Genomic DNA, 25,817 nt, shown 5'->3' with positions numbered 1-25,817 from the left:
CCCAGGCATGGACGTGTGCGCCCGCCTGTGGTGCGCCGTCATCCGCAAGGGCCAGATGGTGTGCCTGACCAAGAAGCTGCCCGCCGTGGAAGGCACCCCATGCGGCAAGGGCCGCATCTGCCTGCAGGGCAAGTGTGTGGACAAGACCCGCAAGAGACATTACTCGGTAAGACTCAGAGAAGAGGAGGAAGTATAATTATAGTATGTATATATATACGCTTTTGATCCCGTTAGGGGAAATATGATCTCTGCATTTATCCCAATCTGTGAAACACACTCAGCACACAGGGAACACACAGTGAGGTGAAGCACACACTAATCCCGGCACAGTGAGCTGCCTGCAACAACAGCGGTGCTCAGGGAGCAGTGAGGGGTTAGGTGCCGAAGCGCTAACCAGTAGGCCATGGCTGCCCTCAAAGAGAAACAGAGAGAGAAAGAGAGAGAGAGAGGGATGGGAATGGGTGAATGGATGGAAAGTTAAATGGAGGGAATGGGAATATTTGTGTTGGATGAATTTGTCCATAACACATGGACGCACACATGAACAAGCACACAATTGTTTTTCATATTCCATATTCCATATGCTGCAACACTGCTCTGGAAAATGCTACAAGTGGTGACAAGCGGACAAGCGAGAGTGGCATGCAATGAGAGGTGGAAAGATGGAGGGAGCACAGGAAGGAGGGGTAGAGGGAGCGCACCACAGGAGAGAGAAAGAGGGGAGCGGAGAGAGGGATGGGAGGGTGGGAGGGAGAGGAACGTGGGAAGAGCTGTGGGATGTGTTGGATAACGGAGGCACACAGCAGGCCAGACCCAGTCTGTGCCCCTGGCCGTCCCCCCGAGTACCAGCAAGCACAGTACAGCACAACAAAGCTCTGCCCGCCCCACAGCCCTAGTTATGTCCTTCTCTCTCTCTCTCTTTCCCTTCTCTCGCTCTCTCTCTCTCTTTCTCTTTCTCTCTCTCTTTCTCTCTGTCTCCTACACACACCCCTCCTGCAGCACGGATGGAATTTACCCACAATGCCCTTGGTCTTCTGCATGGGCCAGCGAGTATTTCTGTCACCGTCTGACAAGTCATTACGTTGTGTGTGAGGAGACGTTTATTCCAGGAAAGAGAATGCGGTCTTTGTGTGTGTGTGTGTGTGGTGTATGTGTGTGTGTCAACGCATGTCTATTTGTCACAACGATTGCCATGCCATGCACTCCCCTCTCTCTTCCCCTCTCTCTCTCTCTCTCTCTCTTCCACTCTATCTCTTTCTCTCTCTCTCTCTCTCTCTCTCTCTCTCTCTCTCTCTCTCTTGGTCTCTCTCGTCTTCTGGCACCTGCTTACTGAGTGTGGGTATGGTGCACTTCAGTCGGTTGGCACTAACTCACTCACTTGTTACAGTGTGCAGGCTTTTAATGGCCTGGCACACACAGACACAAACAAGTAAAAGAAACAAAATGACTTGCCTTGCGCTACGCACACACACACACACACACACACACACACACACACACACACACACACACACACACACACACACACACACACACACACAAATATTTGCAAAAGTGTGTGTTTGTCAACGCATGTCTATTTGTCACAACGATTGCCATGCCATGCACTCCCCTCTCTCTTCCCCTCTCTCTCTCTCTCTCTCTCTTCCACTCTATCTCTTTCTCTCTCTCTCTCTCTCTCTCTCTCTCTCTCTCTCTCTTGGTCTCTCTCGTCTTCTGGCACCTGCTTACTGAGTGTGGGTATGGTGCACTTCAGTCGGTTGGCACTAACTCACTCACTTGTTACAGTGTGCAGGCTTTTAATGGCCTGGCACACACAGACACAAACAAGTAAAAAGAAACACGCACGCACGCACGCACGCACGCACGCACGCACACACACACACACACACACACACACACACACACACACACACACACACACACAAATATTTGCTTGAAAAATGTGTGTTGTGCTTGTGCACAACATCCGATTGCCACCATGGCGTTTATTTATGTGATGGACAAAAACCCATTTTTGGTGGCATTTATGCAGCGGCAGCATGGTTTCCTTTCACATGCGATAACCACAGAGTACATGAGTCAAACTCATTTAGTTTGTTTATTTGCTTTTATTTATTTTTCGTGTTGGAATTACCCTGACGTTTATGCGTACACACATACATGTTGTTTTGCAGTGGAATCTGTATTGCATTCATCCAAGGGCTGCAGCTAACTATTTTCGTAGTCGATTAACTTCTCGATTACATTCTTTATTAATCAATTAGTTGTTTGATCAATAAACTGTGATAAAAAGTGTTTACCAAATCTTTATCTTTCATCCACACGATAAAGGTGATTACTGACTGAAAGTAGTTTACTGTCATAGAGGAGTAACTATATAAAGCAGAAAATATTCAAGTTCACGCTGCAATCAGATAAATTTGAAGTATTTCCCTTGAAAAATGACTAATTGATTACCAAAATAGTTGGCTATAAATTGTTAATTGTGAATTGTTGACATAGTTCAGTAGTTGAATCGATTAACTGTTGCAGCTCAAGTTTTTACTGTATGTGTTTTTCTTTTCCACAACACACACATAAACAGAACTCAAACATACACTAAGTGAAGAAGATATTGCATGACAAACTGTACAACAGGCAGTTACAGATTTCCCTGGGAAATGTTGAGAGCTTCACGTGTGTCCCATGAGAATGTAAACTATCCCCTGTGCGCCCTACTGTGTGTGACTCACTGTGAGCCAGTGAGAGTCTCGGCTGTGGGCATCTCACTGGCTTTGAACATGAGACGCAGTGGGCAGTCGGGCAGTGGAGCGCTTCTCAAGGACCCTCTGTTGAGCCTGCTCACTGGAGCATTGAGTTTCCTCAAGGGAGGGCCCTGTCCAGTTTATTGAGTTTAGATGGTGGCATGATCATGTTCCAGTCACAAGAGTGTGATGATTGTTTTTTCCCCCCTTCATGCAAGTATAAATTTGGACTGATTTCCTCTTTTTTCCCCCTCTCCTTTCTATAAACCTCTCTCTCGTGTGCCATCTGGCTGTTTCCTATTTCTCTTTGCATTACTATTCTCTCTCTACTCTCTTTTCTCTCTCTCTCTCTCTCTCTCTCTTTCTCTCTGTACCGTATCCCTTCCTCAGGCCTCCAACCATGGCAGCTGGAGCTCTTGGGGACCGTGGGGTTCGTGTTCCCGTTCGTGTGGTGGCGGGGTGCAGTTCGCCCAGCGCCTGTGCAACAACCCTCCGCCCCGCAACAACGGCCGCTACTGCACAGGCAAGAGGGCCATCTACAGGTCCTGCAACGTGGTGCCCTGCCCCCACAACAGTGAGTGGACCAAGCCAAGAGACACTTTATGTCTCTGACGCTCACATGTACTAATATGAGTGTAAACGCACACATACACACGCACACATGCACTCATGCATGCCTGCACACATGAATCATTCAGACAAACTATACAAGTATTGGCATACTTCAGCACTATATTTTAAATGTATAAGTACACAGTCACACACACACACACACACACACACACACCGAGGGTTGCGTTCCGGATCCCTCACAGATGGCTGGAGGTTCTTGACTGGCACCTAACTTAATTCCGCCGAAGCTTGGGACGCGCTGGGATTAGGGTTGCACTGTTCGATCCCCAGACCAGTCAAAAGAGCGGCTGAAGTGCCCCGTGAGGGAAATTTGGCACTGCATATCCCCCATGAATTAGTGAAACACACACAGCCAGGTGAAGCTGTTGTGCAGGGCAGCTCTTTCTTGCCCTGATTAGTGTGTGCCTTTACTACACTGTGTGCTGGCCAGTGTGTTTCAATAATCACAGATTGGGATAAATGCAGAGACCAAATTTCCCTCAGATGTGGGCAAAGAGCAGGGAGGGGTATAGGTGCCCTGGCTCGGGCACTTAGCCGGGGATGTATAGAGCATATAGGGGGGGGGTTAGGAGCGTCATGCAATCCAGCATGATGAAACACACACAACGGGTTAGGTGCCTTGCTAACCACTTACCTAGTGGAGCTGGGGCAACAGCCATGAGAGCAGGAGGGGGTTAGGTGCCTTGCTCAAGGGCACCTTCAGCCGGGATGTGGGGCGGAGGAGAGCAGGAGGGGTTAGGTGCCTTGCTCAGGGCACTTCCAGCCGTGGATGTGGGGCAGGGGAGAGCAGGAGGGGTTAGGTGCCTTGCTCAAGGGCACTTCCAGCCGTGGATGTGGGCGAGAGCAGGGAGGGGTTAGGTGCCTTGCTCAAGGGCACCCCAGCCGTGGATGGGAGGAGGTTAGGTGCCTTGGGCACTTCAACCCGGATGTGGGCAGAGAGCAGGAGGGGATTAGGTGCCTTGCCCAGGGGCACTTCACCCGTGGATGTGGGCAGAGCAGGGAGGGCTTAGGTGCCTAGGGTGGATAGGGCAACGGGAGAGCAGGGCACTTCCAGGGGATGTAGAGCAGGAGGGGTTAGGTCTTGCCAGCTCAAGAGGCACCTTGCAGCCCGTGGATGTGGGGCGGAGAGCAGGGAGGGGTTAGGTGCCTTGCTCAAGGGCACTTCAGCCCGTGGATGTGGGAGGAGAGCAGGGAGGGGTTAGGTGCCTTACTCAAGAACACTTCAACCCGTGGATGTGGGGGGGGAGAGCAGGGAGGGTTAGGTGCCCGGCTCAAAGGGCACTTCAGCCGTGGATGGGCACGGGGAGCAGGGGGCTAGGTGCCTTGCTCAAGGGCACTTCAGCCGTGGATGTGGGGCACGGGAGAGCAGGGAGGGGTTAGGTGCCTTGCTCAAGGGCACTTCAGCCGTGGATGTGGGCACGGGAGAGCAGGGAGGGGTTAGGTGCCTTGCTCAAGGGCACTTCAGCCGTGGATGTGGGCACGGGAGAGCAGGGAGGGGTTAGGTGCCTTGCTCAAGGGCACTTCAGCCGTGGATGTGGGCACGGGAGAGCAGGGAGGGGTTAGGTGCCTTGCTCAAGGGCACTTCAGCCGTGGATGTGGGCACGGGAGAGCAGGGAGGGGTTAGGTGCCTTGCTCAAGGGCACTTCAGCCGTGGATGTGGGCGGGAGAGCAGTGCTCAACCACTTCGCCCGCCCACATTTTTCCTACTGGGTCGGGGATCGAACCGGCAACCCTTCGGTTACAAGCCCGAAGCCCTAAACAGTAGGCCACGGCTGCCCTAATTACAATCACTATACACAAGACACATTTATGGACAATAAATATTATCATTTATTATTATTATTTATCCTCACACACATTATTTTATCTGCAGGTAAGACTTTCCGTCAGGAACAGTGCGAGGTGAGGAACGGCCCCCAGACAGACCCAAAGGGTGTGAAGACGCATGTGGAGTGGGTACCCAAGTTCGCCGGCGTCCTGCCCAAAGACGTGTGCAAGCTGACATGCCGGGCCAAGGGCACAGGCTACTACGTGGTGTTCTCCCAGAGGGTAATCAATACTGCCTGCTCTGTTAATTACACTCCAGATCTCTAATTGATTGGTCCCACCCAGTGTGCCCTGCCAAAAAAGCAGGGTTATGTGCAGTGACATGATTCACTGAATAGATTCAGCTCAGGGAAGTAGTTAAGAATGGGTAGAAATGATTGAATAATTAAATGTGCAAACGTTTTTTTATGTAAAATTCTGGCAATACATTAAGATGAAGGCAATAACAACTGTTATTTTCTATTCCACTGTGTGTGTGTGTGTGTGTGTGTGTGTGTGTGTGTGTGTGTGTGTGTGTGTGTGTGTGTGTGTGTGCATGCAGGTGACCGATGGGACAGAGTGCAGGCCGTACAGCGGCTCAGTGTGTGTGAAGGGGAAGTGTATCCGTACAGGCTGTGATGGCATCATCGGCTCCAAACTACAGTATGACAAATGTGGCATCTGTGGAGGAGACAGCATGAGCTGTATCAAAGTAATGGGCAACTTCACCAGGAAGAGGTACTCCCTCCATCTCTTTCTCTCTCTCTCTCTCTCTCTCTCTCACACACACTCACACACACACCAGCACACACACACACACACACAAACACAAAACATGAGAGGCGATATTTGCCCATCTATGCAAAACTATTCATATATGTCATCACTATTTAGGATTTAGGATTTTATTTGGATCCCCATTAGCTGATGCAGAAAACATCAGCTACTCTTACTGGGGTCCACACACAACGTATAACAAACAAGAAATCAAGACAAAAGACAACAGATATAAAAACAAACAAACAAAAAAAAGACAGGAAAAGAATGAATAACTAAACCATCAGATAAACCACTCAACCATCAGCCGGCTCTGCCATTATACACATGTTTGCAACAATCGCTAGCGTTCCGTTAGCCTGTCTCTGTGCTGTGGATGCAGGATGTAAACTGATCCTGCTTCAGTCGGCAGTTCGATACACTGAACTTGCAAGCAGGATATTCTTCCTACAGGCAGTAGGGGCGTCTTCATTCGCCCTGTAATGAGTCATTTAACCATATACCGACTTACGAAGATGAGTAATTAACAAGAAAACATTGCCTGGTGTCCCTTTAAGCGACTTTGGGTATCTTGAAAGGCACTATATAAAACTAAGTTTAATATATAATATATATAATATTAAATATAATCATAAAATATATTTAATTTAAAATATATACACTGTCTGTGAGTCCATTCCTCACTCACTCTCTCTCTCTGCCTTGTCCATCCACAGTAAGGGCTACACGGACGTGGTGAAGATCCCAGAGGGCTCCACGCACATCAAGGTGCGCCAGCACAAGCCCAAGGGTCAGCTGGGCGCTTACACGGCATGCATCTGGCCCCATATACCGCCCAGCGGGCGGCGAATACCTGCTCAACGGCAAGTTCATGATCTCCACCAGCGAGACCATCATCCCGCTCAACGGCAGCGTGCTCAACTACAGCGGCTGGAGCCAGCGCGACGAGGAGCTGCACAGCATGGGGCCCGGCGCGCTGCGCGAGGCCGTCACCGTCCAGATCCTGGCCACGGACAGCAAGAAGCCGCTGGACATTCGCTACAGCTTCTTCATGCCACGGCAGGGGTGGTCGGCGTCGCTGGGGTCCAACGGTGAGGGGACGCCGTCGTCTTCGGCGGTGGCAGCGGCGGAGTCCCCGGGAGCGGAGTTGGCAGTGCCAACGGCGGTATCGGCTCGGTGGCGCCTGGCCCTCCTCCTCGAGGCCGGCCCAGCGGCTCCCCGCCCTCGCCGGGCGCAGTGGGTGGCGGGCGTGGATGAGCTGCTGCAAGCATGGATCGTGCGACACAGGCTGGCAGAGCCGCACCGTCCAGTGCAAGGACTCGCAGGGCCGGCTGGCCAAGGGCTGCCCACTCAACGCCCGGCCCTCGGCCTTCAAACACTGCCTGATCAAGAAGTGCTGAGGAGCCCTGGTCCTTAGGGGGACAGACAAAAAGGGAGGAGAGGAGAGTAAGAAAGGGCATTGGAGCACTCTCTCTCTCTCTCTCTCTCTCTCTCTCTCTCTCTCTCTCTCTCTCTCTCTCTCACACACTCACACATACTCTCCCTCGGCCTCTTCCTGGACGGTGCCACAGACTACCAGAGGTCACTTGGCTTGACCCCTGCCTTCCATTTGAGCTTTTCCGCAGCTTGAACAAACGCTATTGAGATTTTTCCGGAGGCGTGCCTGTAACTGCTTTAAGAAGCCCCTCCTTTTTTGCCTGGGTCTGTCCCTCCCCTCTCCTCTTGTCCCACCGCCCCCCATCATAAGTCCCCAAAGCCACTTCCTCTTCCTGAACGCCATGCCCCGCCCCCTCTCTCACGCAGTCCAGAATATTCCTCTTCTCTCTCCGTCCGTCTTCAGAGCAAAACTTGAAGCGCTGGCCATTCTTCTCATATAGCACGTCTGCTGGTGTTTGAGGTTGAGCCACTGCCCTGGACGCCAGGGGTTTGAACTGTGACTGGGCACAGTGTGTGTGTGTGTGTGTGTGTGTGTGTGTATGTGTGTATGTGTGGTCGGTCGGCCGAACTGCCCAGCACAGACCAAGTGTGTGTCAGGGACCATGGGGGACACAGAAGCAGTCCAGAGCTGCTGAACTACAACCACAGGGGAGCAGCACTGACGTGAGTACTGCTGCTTACCCTGGATGGACACTGGGGGCTTGTCAGGCCATGTGTGTGTGTGTGTGTGTGTGTACATGTGTGTGGGTGTGTGTGTCTTCTCCTCCTCAGAGACTGTGTTTGGGAAATGAGAAGCCTGACAGTGTGTACAATACAGTTCCACCACCAGTTTGTGTGTGTGTGTGTGTGTGTGTGTGTGTGTGTGTGTGTGTGTGTGTGTGTGTGTGTGCATTGTGTGAATGAGTGAATTAAAATGTTTTTTGTTTTTTGTGTTGTGTTCTTTTTGTTAACTTTTTTTTGCTTTTGGACTCTTCGGAAGGACACTTGGTGCAGTTTCATATGTGTTGCCATGGGAACCCAGGAGGGGGGGGGTGCTACCATTTGTAAAACAGTTTCCATGGTTCTAATGTATGTCCGTCTGCTTGTCTTAAATTGACAATGTGTGCCCTAAAAACTCGCAAAGCACAGCATGAGGGGAACCTATCCTGTCAAACAGGTCCAATTACTCCTCAGTCTCTCTCTCCCTCTCTCTCGTTCTCTCTCCCTCTCTCTCTCTCTCTCTCTCTCTCTCTACTTTGTCATTCCTCATTCACTCTGATCCTCTCCACAGTCAACTCCTCTTTGTTGAAATGGACATTTTAAGCTAAAGACATTTAAACACAGAAAACAAATACCATAAGGACACACACACACACACACACACACGCACACACACATATGCACACACACACATGCTCACAGTCAGTAACTGGATATTATGATGCCCTTTTCAGAAGTGCACAGATCCTAAGCATAATAACAGTAGCCTAATAAAGGTATGTGTCTGGACTAGAGATAACATGTAACTCTTATCGTACATGCAAAATAAAGAATACACATATCTGACATCCAGATTAAGGCAGTTGTCAGAGGGGGTGAACCACCACTGTAAACTGAGAAAGAACAGCGGCTTACTCCAGCACCGTATAGCATTCTGTATTACCTGTAGTGTAATGTGTGTGTGTGTGTGTGTGTGTGTGTGTGTGTGTGTGTGTGTAGAAGGTGGGTGGTGGGTGTGCAGTCTCACCTTGAATTTCGAAGCCTTAATTATTCACAGACCCCATAGGCGGTCTAAACCCCGCCTAGACCACAGCCTTGGGGTCCGCCTGAGTACAGCCAGTTTGAATGCCATGCAGTCACATAAAGACAAGGGCAATTCACAACCTCATCTACTCCCTAGACCTTTAGACATATAACTGAACAAATGCCTGTCCCACATGACCATACACACACACACACACACACACACACACACACACACACACACACACACACACACACACACACACACAGAAGTGTAGCTTTCCTAAACTCAAAGTATTCAATGTCTTCTTACTTTTCTCTCTCTCTCTCTTTCTATCTCTCTCTCTTCTGCTCAGACCACCGCAAACACGGCACTGAATTTATAATTTATTGTTTGTAAACTGGTATGTGAAAGATAAAAAAAAAACATGCTGAATCTATTTATTATTATGGGTCATTTTGTATGATAAGTACTATTTAACTAGGACTATGACTGAGCAGATTATTTCCTTTTAAAGAAAATAGTGTTGTTTTGTTTTTTGTTTTGTTTTTTCCCCAGTTATTTGTATGACCATGTGTATATAAAAAAAATCTATATTTAAATGTCTACAATTTATTCTTCTGTTTGACAAGGTGTGTTTAGGACAAGTATTATTCCATCAATCCTTCATCCACCCATCCATCCTTCCTTTCTCCTCATCCATGCATCCCTCCATCCTACCTACCGTTCTCTCGATTGTACATGGAAACAATCATCTGAAAGCCATTTTTTACACTCAAGTGCTTCGAACTCAATTGGATCTGTGAGGCGTCTGATGCCTGGGTCTTTCTTTATGACTTGGTTTGATTAAACATACCACTGAATGCACCTTGTCTTCCCACCCGTCTCTTTCTCTCATTTACAGGGGGGGGGGGCACAAGCACAAGCACACCTGCATACCACTTAGCCCAATTGTGGCATAAAACCTGCAATATGTAAAGAAGCAAGCTAACTGGTTAACAGGCAACAGATTTACCATCAACAGTACCCATGGCAGAAGGCTGAATATTTGGTAAAATTCATGTTAGATAAATGTTCATGTTAAATAATGATTACATTATTTTCTGCACAACAAGGAAATAGTGTATGGCCTGGGTGGTTGGCATGGAATGTCTCCTATACACAGCTATACCATCAAGTGAATTTTAGGATGCTAGCTACCTGTAAAATTGCATTGGTTTTGAAATCACTTCACTGTAATCTCTGTGAGACTGTATCATTAATGGGGCAGTGGTAGTGTAGAAGCTAAGGAGCTGGGCTAGTGTGCTTCCACCGCTGTGCCCTTGAGCAAAGCACTTACAGTATCTCTGTGTTGCTCCAGGGACAATGGCCCTTGTAATATAATTGACATGAAAGTTAAAAAAGTGTTTGCTAAATTAATATATGTAAATCAATGTACACTTCAATGTCACTTCACTGTAGTCTCATACAGCACAGAAAAGTCATCGGTGGGGGTGAGCTCCATACAGATCCATTAGAGGGCGCTGCAATAGTGAGATGTCTACGGGTGTTTCAGTGACATGTATTGAAATGGTATCAGGCACCAATGTCAGTTATTACAATGGTAGTAATATTATTAAAATACTTTCTATATGAATATGTAGACTGCCATTAAATAGTGGTAAACTTACACAGTTAAGTTTTCCCATTTCAAATTGTTGCTTGTACATCAGTAACAATTTGAAATGGGAAATAAACACCATGCGCTCACATAATCAAAAAGGCATAACAAAGACTACTTCCTTATTCAACTGAAGAAGTTCCATGTGGGCAAACACCTGTTGGTGCATCATAGAGAGCATCATCACCTCGTCCATCACCTGTCCAGTGCAGGCCTTAGACAGTCGCACCACAAGGTAATTAGTGAGGGTTGTCATCAAAGCCTCGGACATAATTGTTTGTGATATCCCTCCAGTCCACTCTCTGTACTCTGAACGCACCCAAAATAATCAATTACTACTCTCGTCCAAACCACCTCTTCTTGTTCCAGCTTCTAGAATAGATATAATAGAATGTCTTTATTTGTCACAGTGTACAACGAAGTTGAAGTGCCATCCTTAGTGCAAATACAATGCAAACAACAAAAACAAACAACAAAAACAATAATAAGAAGAAACACATAAGACAACAATCACACCTACACATCCACATCCAATGTTTTGTGCTTTCCTAAGGCAACGGGAACTGTATAGTTCTTCCAAAGAGGGATGAGGACGATCTTCTTAAAGTAACCTTAATGACCCCCTGGAGTGCTTTTTTCTGTGCAACTGAACCACACACATAGGCTGTAAGTGAGGATGCTCTCTATGGAACAGCGATAGAAGGCTACCAGCAGAAAGTTGGGTCTCTGCTGGGCCTTCTTCACCTGCACAGCAGTGTTTGCGCCCCAGGTCAGGCCATCTGTCATGTGGACTCCCCGGAAATGGAAGTCCGACACACTCTCCACACAGTCCCCGTTATGGTTCTCCCTTTTGGAAGATGCTACCGGTCCATACAAACTGTAATCACACATTCACTCACCCTCTGATTTTGAGAGGGGCGCCTCCCTGTGCAGTGCACAGGGAAGTGGGCGCTACAGAGCTAGTTCCACCTTAATAACAAGTCTCAGAAACAGACTACTCTATCCAGGCTATCAGTCCCTATTATCCCCGCCGACCAACGCATACAGCCACGATGGGATGTCCGCTTGCCCAGCCTGGTTTGACAAACCATGGTATACTATAATTATTTCGGTGGTATCTTCGACCTATTCTTAGCATCTGTATAACAAATATATTGTGCCCCCACAAAATAATAAACACGAGATAGATTGAATTGGGACAATCTAAGGCCTAAAGTGACACATACAAGTTAACATTAGAATTTCAAAACCCTGAGTCTGCCTACCTTTAATGGATCAAAATGTCCTGAGGGTTTAACTTTTCGGCAATTAAGCAGTCTGTTTAATCATACTCAGTCAGTCTCAACGTAAATGAATCACATTTCTGAGATCATGCAAGTTATTTCCATGAACATACCTTGGGCTGAGGGATGATACAATATTGGCCTGAAACTCACCCTCTGCTCTGCCACAAACAGAGCTAATGAAGACGACAGAAAAAAAAAACTATAGCTGTGAAAGAATAAAATGTCAGTTTCCAAAAACAAGAAAACTAAATATAAACTACAATGGGTAGCCATTTAACAAACTAAATTTAAACAACTGCATGGAAAAATGGTATTGTTTCCCTCCTTTGCAGTGAGGGTGCTATATAATTTTGTCCTGTCCCAGTACCTTCTAGAGGTAACGGTCATCACAGGAACAAGAGACAGAGAGAGGGGGGGGGGGAGAGACAGAGTTTATGCAGATACATCAGGACAATCCCCTCTTTCACACACATCTAATTACATGGTGTCATTTCTGAAAACTCTCTTCATCTCTTTTCGACCAGACAGGGTCAATAGCCGAATTCACAGGAAGCCATAAACTTGCTCAGAATAAGAAACCCCAGAGACATAACAAATCTTTCCACTTAGTATCACCCTGGACTCGGCCCTTTACCATGATGATTCATATTACGAGAATCACACATCCTCCGCTGACAAATTAATTTCTAGTCAACAGTTGTGTTGCACTGCCACCCTTTGGTCATATCTATAATACATTTTCTGGATCTTTAGCTTTATTCAGATTGACTTATTATATGCTCGAATGAAATTGTGATAAACATTACAACGTGCTGCATTGGATGAGTATTTAGGTGCAAAGATCTTAGCTCCAATAACGGCTATTAAATCTCATTCATATTTGGTGTCATCCTTATCCTTCAGTGAAGGGACAGCTAAGGCATCGACAAAAATGGTGGAGCTTGACTGCACCCATGTGGACGAATGTATTTGCAACACATCCTTGGGATAAAGCCTGCTGAATTTAAGGTGGTCTATGATTTCTGAGTCTCTGTTGCGCTGGACTTCTCAGAATACCTCTCTCGCTATTCCTATTATTAAAGTTAACCGTAATATTAATTGGTCGTTTGGTCACTGAATTGCGCATAATTTGCATCAGTTTCGCATCATTAGGCACCATTTTCAATTAACAGCGAACCTTGCCCCCACTTGAGGATTTTCATTATGTGTGTTAAGAGTTATCGCTGACTATGAGAAAGAACTGAGAGAGGCTGACAGAAGAGCGAAACCATCCCACTCAACGTAGAGGTACTGGCACGCTTTGCAACCATTTGTTATGTAAAAGTCTGTTCCAATTGATCTGTGATGTTTTATTTTGTTCTTGTACGGTATGTTCCTCTCTCTCTCTCTCTCTCTCTCTCTCTCTCTCTCTCTCTCTCTCTCTCTCTCTCACACACACACACACACAAACACACACACAATGACAAATGTTTCCAAAAACAATGTGGATTGGCCACAGGGAGAGGAGCAAATTGGTTCGTTTGTGAAGGGTCTTCGCTAACTACGGCCCTGTCATATGAAATGTTTCAGCTGCACCGGGTGCACGGGGTAAGGGATCAGATTTTGAGAGGGGCGCCTCCCTGTGCAGTGCACAGGGAAGTGGGCGCTACAGAGCTAGTTCCACCTTAATAACAAGTCTCAGAAACAGACTACTCTATCCAGGCTATCAGTCCCTATTATCCCCGCCGACCAACGCATACAGCCACGATGGGATGTCCGCTTGCCCAGCCTGGTTTGACAAACCTGGTATACTATAATTATCTCGGTGGTATCTTCGACCTATTCTTAGCATCTGTATAACAAATATATTGTGCCCCCACAAAATAATAAACACGAGATAGATTGAATTGGGACAATCTGAGGAGGACGAGGCAAGAAATGTAACAATTTCCGAAGCCCTAAAGTGACACATACAAGTTAACATTAGAAGAATAAAGAACAGGAGATAATCCCACCCTCTGGCCAGTACAAGAGAGAGTTGTGGGTGGGGGGGGCGTGGGGTGGGGGCTGCTCTGTGCGTCCCAGTCCGGTGTGATTGATTCGTATGGCCAAGTGCCAAGCAGTGCCGCGTTTTGTTGCGCACAAGATCTCGCTGTGTGAGATCAAAGGCGCCCGAGAAAAGGGCGGTCCCGGGCGGGGGAATATATAGGAAGCCGGGGTCCGAATTTCTTATAAGGGGAAAGGAGAGCAGAGAGAAAAAGACAGCTGGACCGCACTGTCCCGAAAGACAGACTTTAACAGCTGACAAATATTCTAAGGAGACAGAGACGCTCCTAATAGTTCGGTCTGGAATCTGTAACTTTTGAATGCGGAGCGTGACTGTTCATTACGTTTTATGTTGCATTTTTATTTATTGCATTCTGAAGCCACAGTCAGCAGTGATATTAAATTTTGTTTTGCACTGGATTTAGGTGAATTTTAGTATTTTTCCTCTTCTTATTTTTAAGATAGTTTTGGGCACTCACTGCACAAGATATTTTTGCAAATAGTTGCAAACTTTACACGGATTTTCGCTGCAACTTTACATTCAGTAAAAGGTTATTTTCCCATTTTGGGATTCAAGAGGAATATGATGGGGTTTGCGCCTTTGGCGATCTCTTTGCTGTGTACTATTTGCGTTAGCGCCGGGCGCAACGCGTTTGAGGAGAGTACGGTGGTGCCGGTTCGGCTCGACCCGGATCTAAGTCGGACCCTTAACGTCGAGGCGCAAGAGAAGGAGTCAGAAAAACGCATCTATCGTTTGGACGTGTTTGGCGAGCAGATGGTCTTGGAGCTAGAGCCGGACCACACATTCCTGGCGCCCGGGTTTGTCTTCCATGTGGTGGGTAATCCTGGTTCGACCCCGCAACCGGAGTCTGACAGTGGAGCGGAGGCACGGTGCTTTTTCTCAGGAACGGTCAATGGCGATGCCAACTCCGCCGCTGCGCTTAATCTGTGCGGAGGACTTCAAGGCGGCTTCTACCTGAATGGCCAAGAGTACTTCATCCGGCCACTCAATGGCAGCGCAGTCACCGAGCCCACAGATGAGGATCTTCACGTTATCCAGCGCCGGAGCAGGGGGTTCATGGCCGAGGAGGGCAGCTCTAAATGTGGCGTTAACGAGGAGGAGGAACGGGTCAAGGAGAGCCCAGAGAAGCATACCATGAATCTGGACTCAAACTCTGATTCAAAAGGTAAATGCCGTTTAATAACATGAAGCAAATGTCGGATAGAAAGTTTTTATTATGTGTGAGGTTCGATGAATTATGGTGGAAAAGTAAAGCGTATGACGAAAGGCTATTCCAAATGACATCTGGATCTGCTTTTCGTGAAAGTTTCTCTTTTTTGTCCGTTTCCCCTCACGGCATGCACTCATTGACATGGCCTTATCACGTGCTTTTTGACGCATGAAATTAACTTCTAAAGATGTAATATCCCGGAGTATGGCGTACGCGCCGTGCAAAGCGCCGACAGCGGTCACATTTTATTTTACCTCCCATCACAATTTGAAATATACGAAAAGTTTGTTCAGACTCCAAACTGTTGCCCAGATCGTTTTACAGGTCAATCTATTGCAGGCCAGCGCCTTGAGGCTATCAGAAGGAACTCGGTAATTCGGCTAGTGATTTTTGGGTTGAGGTCTGGGGAGGGTTAACGGGGAGAGGGTTCAGCTCTCCATCCGTATACGCAGGATCAGGGGGAGGAGAGGTAACAGTGGTAAGGGGCGGGGTGGATCGAAGGGAGGGAGGTCTGGGATTCGTAAAGACGTGTGGAGTCGTCTCCTGGTACCGCACGTTGCGTCTCACAGCCTCCGTCAGACATATTTTGCCAGGGGATTGCGGACAGCCTTTTCCGCCAAATTTCCTACCAGAGAAGGTCAGACAGAAAATGCTGGGTTTTTTTTCGAGGAGGCGGGACGGACTGTGGGGCTGAGTCATGTTACGTTTGTCAGCGTAGAACAACCTGAAACTCAGCCTCGGACTTTCTTCAGACATACATTGCTATGATGAAACACTCATAGATTAGATTTATTAAGAATGTAATAAATATTTCTATGTACTATTTTATGTTGAACTTAGTTGATATCTAACCAGGCTGCATCTTGTCTTCCTTCTGTGTTTTTACAGCGCACCATCGTTCCCGGCGATTCGTGTCCACCCCTCGCTATGTCGAAATCATGCTGGTGGCTGACCAGTCCATGGCGGAGTTCCATGGCGCGGGCCTGAAGCCATACCTCATGACCATCATGGCGGTAGCATCGCGCCTCTATCGCCACCCCACCATCCACAACTCCATCACTCTGGCCGTGGTGAAGCTTCTCGTGGTGTACGACGAGCAGCACGGACCAGACGTCTCATCCAACGCCGCGCTGACGCTCAGGAACTTCTGCCAGTGGCAACGGCAGCACAACCCGGCCAGTGACCACAACCCTGAGCATTACGACACAGCGGTGCTGTTCACCAGACAGGTAAACATCAGCCATTCTTCCTTACCTCTAAGATACGGAACAGAACCTTGAAATGATGAGATGTGTGAAAGAGTGTTGCTAAAGTGTGTTCTGTCTTCTTGGTGCTCTGTAGGATTTGTGTGGCGCCCACTCCTGTGACACTCTAGGTATGGCAGATGTGGGCACTGTGTGTGACCCGGATAGAAGTTGCTCCATTATTGAGGATGATGGACTACAGGCAGCCTTCACTGTGGCACACGAACTTGGTAAGTGACACCAATGTAGACATAACACTGTAGTAAACCACACTGTAGCCTACAAAGTCATTCAAATTGTTTCAATTAACTATGTATATATGTATAAACTCCATTCCAACACAATTTATGAATCTATTAATATATAATACTGACTATATCTAACTGACATTTGTGTCAATGTTCCCCTCTGCAGGTCATGTTTTCAACATGCCCCATGATGATGCCAAACAGTGTGCCAGTGTCAACGGTGACCACTGGAGCTCTCACATGATGGCGTCCACCCTCTCCAACCTGGACCAGCTGCGGCCCTGGTCCCCGTGCAGTGCCCTGATGATCACCTCCTTTCTGGACAATGGCCATGGCCAGTGCCTCCTGGACAAGCCCCAGAAGCCCCAGCAGCTGCCCCAGGCCCTGCCAGGCACCCTGTACGATGCAGATCGCCAGTGCCGCCTGACGTTCGGCGAAGAGTCCCAGCACTGTCCCGACCTGAGCACCACATGTGCCGCACTGTGGTGCACGGTCACCACTGCCAATGGCCTGCTGGTGTGCCAGACAAAGAACTTCCCGTGGGCCGACGGCACGCCCTGCGGACGTGACAGCTACTGCCTGGCCGGCCAGTGTCTCAGCACGAGTGAAGCAGCCAGACACCAGGTGAGCATCGATGATGGGCTTTTTGTTGTCTTACAGACTCACTGGTAATGTTGGGGAAGTTGTGTTGTTGGATCATCTGACTGGTGTTCTAATCTCTGATCCTGACTGATCCTGTTTCTCTCTTGTTCTCTCTCTCAGACTCCAGTCAATGGTGGTTGGGGTACTTGGGGCCCGTGGGGCGAGTGTTCGCGTACTTGTGGAGGTGGCGTGCAGTATTCCTTCCGCGACTGCAACAGCCCCATACCCAAAAATGGAGGCAAATACTGTGAAGGCAAAAGGATCCAGTATCGTTCTTGCAACACTGAGACCTGCCCTGATAGCAATGGTAAGAGAACCTTCACCATCATTCACATTCACAATTATGTTGATGATAGCAACCTTGAACTCCAGTTAAGCTAAACTAAGACTCACTCTTCTTAACTTTTTTGCCCCCTTCCTCTGTTTAGGTTTGTCATTCCGCGAAGAGCAGTGTCTGGCCCACAATGATATCTCCTCCCAGGTGTCATTCGGATCAAGTGGGGGAGTTGAGTGGGTGCCGAAATATGCCGGAGTGTCACCCAAAGACCGCTGTAAGCTGGTGTGCCGGGCTAAGGGAACAGGCTACTTCTTCATCCTGAAACCTAAGGTAGGTTCACTTTGGACCACCTGGTTTGTTGTTTTGAATCTGATACCACCATCATTAAAACCGCTTGAGCTGGATGAGGTCCAGAGAATAACGGTAGCTTCTCTCTATCGCCCCCAGGTGGCTGATGGCACTCCCTGCACCCCAGACTCGACATCAGTGTGCGTGCAAGGCCAGTGTGTCAAGGCAGGCTGCGATCGCATCATCGGCTCTAACAAGCGCTTTGATAAGTGCGGTGTCTGTGGTGGTGATGGGTCCACATGCAAGAAGGTGTCTGGTTCTTTGGATCGTGCAAGGTGAGAGTCACTCTGTCATTTTAGAACTTTCTGAAGGATCTCAATGAGATTATAGCATTCATCGTATAAGAGCTAAAGTAGTTCCACATGTTACTTAACATGCTAATAAATTTTTTTTTGTCTTTTCCAGGCCTGGTTATCAGGATGTCGTGACTATCCCTGCTGGTGCTACTCTGGTGGATGTCAAACAACGTAGCCCTGGCAGCCGTGGTAGTGACAACAGCTACCTGGCAGTCAAGCGTCAGGACGGCACTTACCTTCTGAATGGTGACTACAAACTGACGACGCTCGAGACAGACATCTCCCTGCGGGGGTTGCTGCTACGCTACAGCGGCTCATACGCCCCCCTGGAGCGTCTACGGAGCTTCTCTCCACTGCCCGAGCCCCTGACCATCCAGGTGCTGTCCGTGGGTGAGTCGCCAAGACCGCGGGTCAAGTACAGCTACTTCACCCCGCGTCCCGCTTCCGCTGGGCCTTCCTCAGGAGGCTCCCAGAACCGGCCGTCCATCAACGCCATCCGGGAGGTTGGCGGGGCCGAGTGGACCCTGCGTGAGTGGGGGCCCTGCTCGCAGACCTGCGGCAGCGGCACGCAGCAGCGCGAGGTGCTATGTCTGGACACCCACGGGCGCCAGTCGCGCGACTGCCCAGAGGAGCTCCGGCCGGCCGCCACCCGCTCCTGCTCCACCCAGCCCTGCCCCTCCTGGCTGCTGGGCGAGTGGTCCAACTGCTCCAAGACGTGCGGCAGGGGCTTCCGCAAGCGCATGCTGCGCTGTGTGGGGCACGACGGCCGGACACTGCCCAACGAGAGCTGCAATGCCAAAGACAGGCCGCGGCCCCTGCTTGACCTGTGCAACCAGAGCGCCTGCTAGGACCGTGCATCTGGGCCCTGCCATTTCGAACAGCCGCTCCGATAGCCTGAGCCAGTTTTCCCTAACGAATGCAGGCTTTAAAGGGATTCAGTAGAGTCCCCCCACCCTGTTTGGCAATGACTGCAGACCAGCCTTGAGTGCAGTGGTTAAAGAGGCTGTCTTGTTGGCATCCTGGTAATCCTGGCAATGGACAAATGCTAAGAGACACTGCCAGATCTTCAGCACACAAACACTTGGCACGGTCAGACTCTTTTGCCCTCCACCTTTATTCCATGCCATATGGCACAGATTGGCATAGCATTACCGAGGTGATGGAAATAGGAAAAGCCTGAGGAGCAGACCTGTCTCTTCCCCAGGTGTGCTGTTTCCTGTGCCAACATCATACATGTGTTAATGTGTGTGTGTGTGTGTGTGTGTGTGTGTGTGTGTGTGTGTGTGTATGTGTGCATGTGCTAATGTATGCATGCATGTTCTCATGTGTATGTGTGTAGTCATGTTTATATATTCTGTTCGAGCTGGACTGGACAGACAGATTTATTTTAAATTAGCGCAGAGGAGTTATTGAGGAAGGAGAGAATGTTACCGAGGGAAATGCAGGAATTCAACCGAAAAGGACACCTTAAAAGAAGTGAGCATAGAAGTTTGGAATTTGGCTATACTGGTGTGTCAAATCTTCTCTGGACTTGTCTGAAGACATTCCACAGCAGGTATCTTAGGAGGAGGAGGGGGAGAGTCAAAGGATGCTATCAATCATCGTACACATTAAAAGCAACACAACTTAACGTTTTTCACACCTATTTAAATTTCAATACTACATTGTCAAGCTCTCTGAAGTGTCCATTCCGTTCCTGTTGCATACGCTGCTATTTTAAGAAAAGAAAAAAAAAGTATGTTTTTCTTTGCTGTTTAACATTCACAAGCTACCCATCATATTGGAAGATTCTGGGAGGAAGGGTGCAAAATGACATCCCTCCCATTTCCAAGCCTAGTCTTGCCAGGAGGGAGGTGGCATAAAGAGGGGAGGGACAACTACGGGGAGTGAGAAAGACCAAAGATAGTTTTTTTTTTCCAGTGCCTTAGCAGGAGTGTGTAGTACTATTTGTATGTGTGTGTATGAGTGCGGAGATGTACTGAGGGACTTCTCTCCTGATAATACTTCATAAGTAAGTCTCTCCTACCTTCTAAGAAGGTCTGTGCCTTTGGTTTGTTTTTTTGTTTTTTTTTATTAGGTGTTTTTGTACAGAATATCCAAACATTATTTATTTTTGTACAGCCTGTTTAATATAATCTTGTGGCTTTTATTATTATTGTATTTTTTATTTGTTATTATTATTGAAATAACAGAGGGGTGTAGAGTCTATAGAGTATTTATACTGTCTGATATATATGGTCTTAGGTTTATAAATAAAGTATCAAATTGACCCATGGACTGTTGTCACAAGTGCTCACTTATTCTTTATCAACTAATTCCCAATCAGATGTTTATACCACATCATCTAAATGAATACATAAGATAGACAGACACATTTTTTTAATGTTCCCTAGGGATAGTCATTTTCACACATCACTCCACACACAACAGAAAACCAATACAATCATACAACACATGAAAATGCTTAAAAAGTAATAACTAATACCGACACACATAGATTAGTATGCTGCAGCACACAGGCCTACATTGACTTTCCAAACAGTGGTGGGAAAAGAAAGCTTCATAGAAATACAGATGTCCTTGAAGACCTGCTGAGAGCACGGTGCTGCATTATAAGCTGACCGCAGTAACACATTTTCTCCACTGGGTGGTGGGTGTCCAGACCTGCCTCTGGGTTTCCTCCCCTGAGGAGGACCAACAGGAAGTCAGTAATCTGTAATTATGGTTTTAAAAGCCATGGCGATTGGCATAATTGAGTGAAACCAGGAGAGCCAGCTTCACAGCAGATGCTCTAAACAATGGTTCCACTCATGAGAGGAATGCTTCACAGGCCCTTTACTCACCCACTTCTGCTGACTGAAGATATTTCACAGACTCCCTCTAACCTACACACACACACACACACCCACCCACCCACACACACACACACACACACACTCAGAAAGAGGGGGGCAGATAGAGAAAGAGGGAGAGAGAGAGGAGGTTAAAGGTTAGTGAAACAAACAAATCTGACAATTATTGTTTCTGTAGCAACAGATTGATGGTCATACACTTTGTGATAAATATCCAATGCCAAACACCTCTCATAAGAATACCTGTGGAAGATGGGGAAGTGATTTTTATGTATTTAGTTCTTAGCAGACGCTTTTGTTTGAAGCAACTTACAATGACTTCAATAAGCATTACATTAACAAATAAAATTAACAGTTTAAAGTAGTCATATAGTCTACATTAAAGATAACAATATTAGTAATAGACTGAATAGAATTTAACAGAATAATAAGAAAGACAATGAACATTATACAACTCTGTAAGGAGAACTGACTAGTTAAATACATGGTAAACAGATGAGACTTTTTGATGATCCCAAAACTATCACTGGAACAAAGAGTATTGGGCTGGGCACATCATATCATCAACAAGGACTCACAGACACAAAACGCCTTGACTGTGACCTCTTAGGGCAGCCGTGGCTTACTGGTTAGCGCTTTGGACTTGTTACCGGAGGGTTGCCGGTTCGAACCCTTATAGGCATGGCTGAAGGATCAAAAAAGTATATATATTTACTTATACTTAGTGTCGATAGAAGGCCGGCTAAGCAGATGCTCATCAGAAGACTGCAGTGGGGGAGAAGAGACATAGAGATGGATCATGGAATTAAGATGGCAAGGTGCAGATCCAGCAGTTCCAAGTGTCCTGTAGGCCAAGGTAAGGGATTTGAATGTAATTATGGCTGCTAAAGGAATATTGCATAGGATAAACCAACATGACTTTGTGACTGAGGCAACATGCTCAGAAATATTTATGACATCAATTGTGACACACAAAAAGTGACATGGCGTTTAGCTGGGGTCACTGGAGATGAATCAAGCTGGATGCCGAAATACCAGAAGCTCAGTTTTGGAGAGAATGAGCTGAAATATCCCAGAGGCCGTGTGTGCAAATGATCTAACCATGAGGAAGTGTAAATTGAGACTTGAAAAGGCTCAGGTACTAATCCCTGTCTGAGGTACATACTGTATGTGATGAGGTCATGAGCCTTTCACACCTGTCCTTGCCAAGACATACAGAATGGACGTCCTTTGCGGCGAAAGAAATCGATTGATAATCAAAGAGAATTTAAGGAGAGAAAAAAAGTCTCCAGGTCAAGACACTGTTTTCTCTCTCCTTCATTCCTTTTGACTCTTTTCCTTGACACCAAAGAGCACCCGGCAAAAACAGTGGAGACAAAGACGCCTACAACCTTCGTCTCAAATCGTCTCAATCATCAAAATAGCTTTCCCAGAAATTCCTAGCTCAGACAAGGTTCCGTGTCACTGAACATACAGAGATTACTAAGCTTTTACTGAAGTGAAAAAGCTATTGAGCCATTGGCTCCGGCTGGCATCCACATTAGCTGTAGTCCTATAACGTAAATTAATGGACACCTAACCTATATGTTTAAGCAGGGGCGTCGCCAGCCGATTTTACCGGGGCTTCAGTCCGGGGTAAATTGAGCTCAGCCCAGGTAGCCAAAAACATGTTATTTAACTTTTTTATTTCGTTGTGCATTCTATCCCTTGTAGCCTGTTAGAACAAGGAATCCCGAACACTAAACTCTGACAAGGAGAAGCAGAACGGGCAGGGCGGGGCTGGGCTGGGCTGGGGGTGGGTGGAGAGCGGCAGAGGGTCGCTTCCCTTCGGTGTCTGGTCTGAGATCAGTGGATCTGTGCTCTCAACTAACGCAAAGTCCTTTTAGGCAAGTCTCTCCACTCGGCGGCCATATACCAACGTTTTATGGGCACTCATCGGGCACAGTCTTTGGGTCGAACTGCGCGTGCGCAAGGCTTCATGACACCAATCCTGCTCCAGCGGCGAGATCACAACACATGATTGGCACATGTCTTCACAACACACCACATTATTGGCTCAATGTATTCACAACACATCACATGATTGGCTCAATGTATTCACATCACACCACATGATTGGCTCAATGTATTCACATGTCGACGTTTTGCTGTGCAGTGTATGTGTGTGTGTAATGTTAATGTTGGTTTTAGTATGAGTAATTGCGTTTACCTTGTCATGTATGTGTTGGCTGATATAGTCTTTCTTTATGTTGTACCTCATGTGTTTACCCCGTGTATTGTATGTGACTACCCTGTTTGTGTATCGTGCTTGTTTCATTGACCTCCTTTGTTTTGCCTGTGTAGTGACGATTGTGTGTTTTGGTGCGTAACCAATAAACCCATTCGAAGACAAACTGTGCAGTTTGTTACACTATATTTAACATTTATTTTATATTTGGCCTGTTATGAAATCATGTATTCAATTTAAGCACAGTTCAGCTTTAAGAAACTCAAATAGCCTAGATGCATGCTTAGCATTTTGTGATCTACTTTCACAAACTCTTAGTCAGCTCAGCTGTCCTCTGATTTACTGATATCTAGGCGATATTTGTAACATTTATTTTGTATGTGGCCCATTATGAAATCATGTGGAACAATTTAAACACATTGTAAAACTTAAAGCCCAAATTTGGAGACAGCCATGCAGGTCGAAATTTACTGCAAATTCAAAACTGGAATTACTCTGGAACGGCTAACTGTACAGGGGACTGCTTTACACCTTTGTGTTCGGTAAGGTCTGTGGCCGGTTGCACAAAGCACCTTAAGTTAAGTTTTTCCCTTAAAATCTGATTTAAGGGTCCCTTAAAATAAAAACGGTTGCACAAACACCCTTAAGTTTTCTCCTTAAGGGTTCCTTAACATTTTCCCTTAGTATTTAAGGGTTTGTCCTTATCTTGTAAGAAATCCCTTAAACTGTTGCACAAAAGACCTTAGTAGTCTAACTAAGGGGAAAATCCTAAGGGACATCTGACTCTACCTTAACCATATTATTAACTGAATGATGCTGATAAATGAAGTTTATTAACTACTTTTGACCATTCAAAACAATATAAAAATATGCTTCCTCTGTCAAATAGATAGGCCTATCAGAAACATGCCGTATTGTTTCGTTTACATAGGCTAATCTCCGTGGAAACTATAGAATTTTCATGCCGGAAAATCCCTTTCAGTGCAGTAAATCCCTTGACATTTCTCCTTAACTAAGGAAACATTTTAAGGTATTCTGTGCAACACCCTTAAGTAAATCCCTTACCTGAGGAGAAATTAAGTGTTAAGGGTCATACTTAAGGGAAAAAACTTAAGGTGCTTTGTGCAACCGGCCACTGCTGTTTATTCTGATATATGGTTTGTCATGTGTTAAACGAAAGGTTCGTGAAGTATTGCACCGAGAGGAATGGGTAGGGAGATGGACGCAAAACCTTCAGTAGAATGTATGATTAAATTGAATTATATTATTTACTTTTCTCGCGAACCGTTCGCCACAGCAATTTCGCGGCTAACATCGTTTAAAAGCTGAGAAAAAGCTCTTTCATGTGATACTTTGTCTGTGTGATGAGTAGGCTACTTCGTGAGTAGTTCAACTGAGAAGAATGGGTGAATTTAGACACACTTTCTTTCTTGCGCTGTCACTTTCTCCACTGTAAAATACTAAATTAATTTGCGCTGTAAATATTTTGACAGGCCATAGGCTAAATAAAAATCGCTATTAGTAGGACGCAAAGCAGAATATTGAAAGAAGGGCACCAAGGCCACATGGCCTGTAAACCTCTGATTTTCAAAGGGGCATCACGGCCAATGCAAGGGGCAACGACGTGGCCGCCGTGAAATTCCTACCCTGAGTGAGACCAAAATTAAGTGTTCGAAATAAAACTTTAGGCTACTGTATTCTTCTGATAACATGAGTGGAATGGATATAATGTGGACGCTAACATAAAAAGAAGCAGAGTGGCTAAATGATACAGTGCAAGTTTTGCGTGTAAATGTTCCGCCTTTTAAAATCAGTTGTAGCCTAATCCAAATAGCAGTTAAAACCATCAATTAGACAACAGAATCAGGGCCCACTTCCCCGAAAGCATCTTAAGCCTAAGAGCGTCGTAAAGTCCCTCTTACGAACGTCTTAAGATTTGCCGACTGTTTCCCGAAACCATCGTAGCTTAAGAGCATTGTGAAAACACTTGTAGATCTACGAGTGCTCCAGAGTACTCGTTACCGGCTAAGAGCGTCTTAACAGTACTTCTCACTGAGGTCACCAACAGGACATACAGAGGAATTACAACTTAGAATACATAATCCAATTTACATTCCCATTCTTTATTGTGTTTACCTGTGATCAGATCAGATTTTGACGTGCAAAATAGCCTACATTTAATTGTCATAATAATGTGATGAAAAGCATGGACAGCTCCCCTTAAGAGCATCTTAAGAGCAGTGCATAAGCGTTCACGCTACGAACATGTTCAGGAAACAGTCGGAAAAATCAAACGAACGATCGTGAGATGAATCGTAGAAAACCCTCTTAAGAGCGTGTCTCCGTCGTTATCGGGG

General features: G+C 46.7%; 2 protein-coding genes across 2 annotated transcripts in view; both read left to right on the top strand.

Moving 5' to 3' along the window:
- Positions 1–9,990, top strand: part of LOC125310835 (A disintegrin and metalloproteinase with thrombospondin motifs 5) — a 22,674-nt gene extending 12,684 nt beyond the window's left edge. The window contains 7 exon segments of the mRNA XM_048268565.1: positions 1–166; positions 3,138–3,321; positions 5,254–5,429; positions 5,749–5,924; positions 6,680–6,785; positions 6,787–7,211; positions 7,213–9,990. The exon segment at positions 1–166 is cut by the window's left edge and continues 118 nt beyond it. Coding sequence (XP_048124522.1) covers positions 1–166; positions 3,138–3,321; positions 5,254–5,429; positions 5,749–5,924; positions 6,680–6,785; positions 6,787–7,211; positions 7,213–7,363 — 1,384 coding nt within the window. The 3' untranslated portion in view covers positions 7,364–9,990.
- A 4,305-nt stretch (positions 9,991–14,295) lies between these two features.
- On the top strand, positions 14,296–20,656 carry adamts1 (ADAM metallopeptidase with thrombospondin type 1 motif, 1). Its single transcript, XM_048268552.1, has 8 exons — positions 14,296–15,281; positions 16,215–16,555; positions 16,668–16,800; positions 16,985–17,442; positions 17,581–17,767; positions 17,889–18,067; positions 18,185–18,360; positions 18,491–20,656. Exons 1-8 carry the CDS (start codon positions 14,678–14,680, stop codon positions 19,227–19,229), a joined length of 2,817 nt encoding a protein of 938 aa, XP_048124509.1. The 5' UTR covers positions 14,296–14,677; the 3' UTR covers positions 19,230–20,656.
- Positions 20,657–25,817: the final 5,161 nt, after the last annotated feature.

Source organism: Alosa alosa, chromosome 17 (assembly GCF_017589495.1).
Source record: "Alosa alosa isolate M-15738 ecotype Scorff River chromosome 17, AALO_Geno_1.1, whole genome shotgun sequence".
Lineage (NCBI taxonomy): Eukaryota > Metazoa > Chordata > Actinopteri > Clupeiformes > Clupeidae > Alosa > Alosa alosa.
The sequence above is the reverse complement of the archived record's forward strand: the minus strand, read 5'-3'. Positions and strand labels throughout refer to the sequence as shown.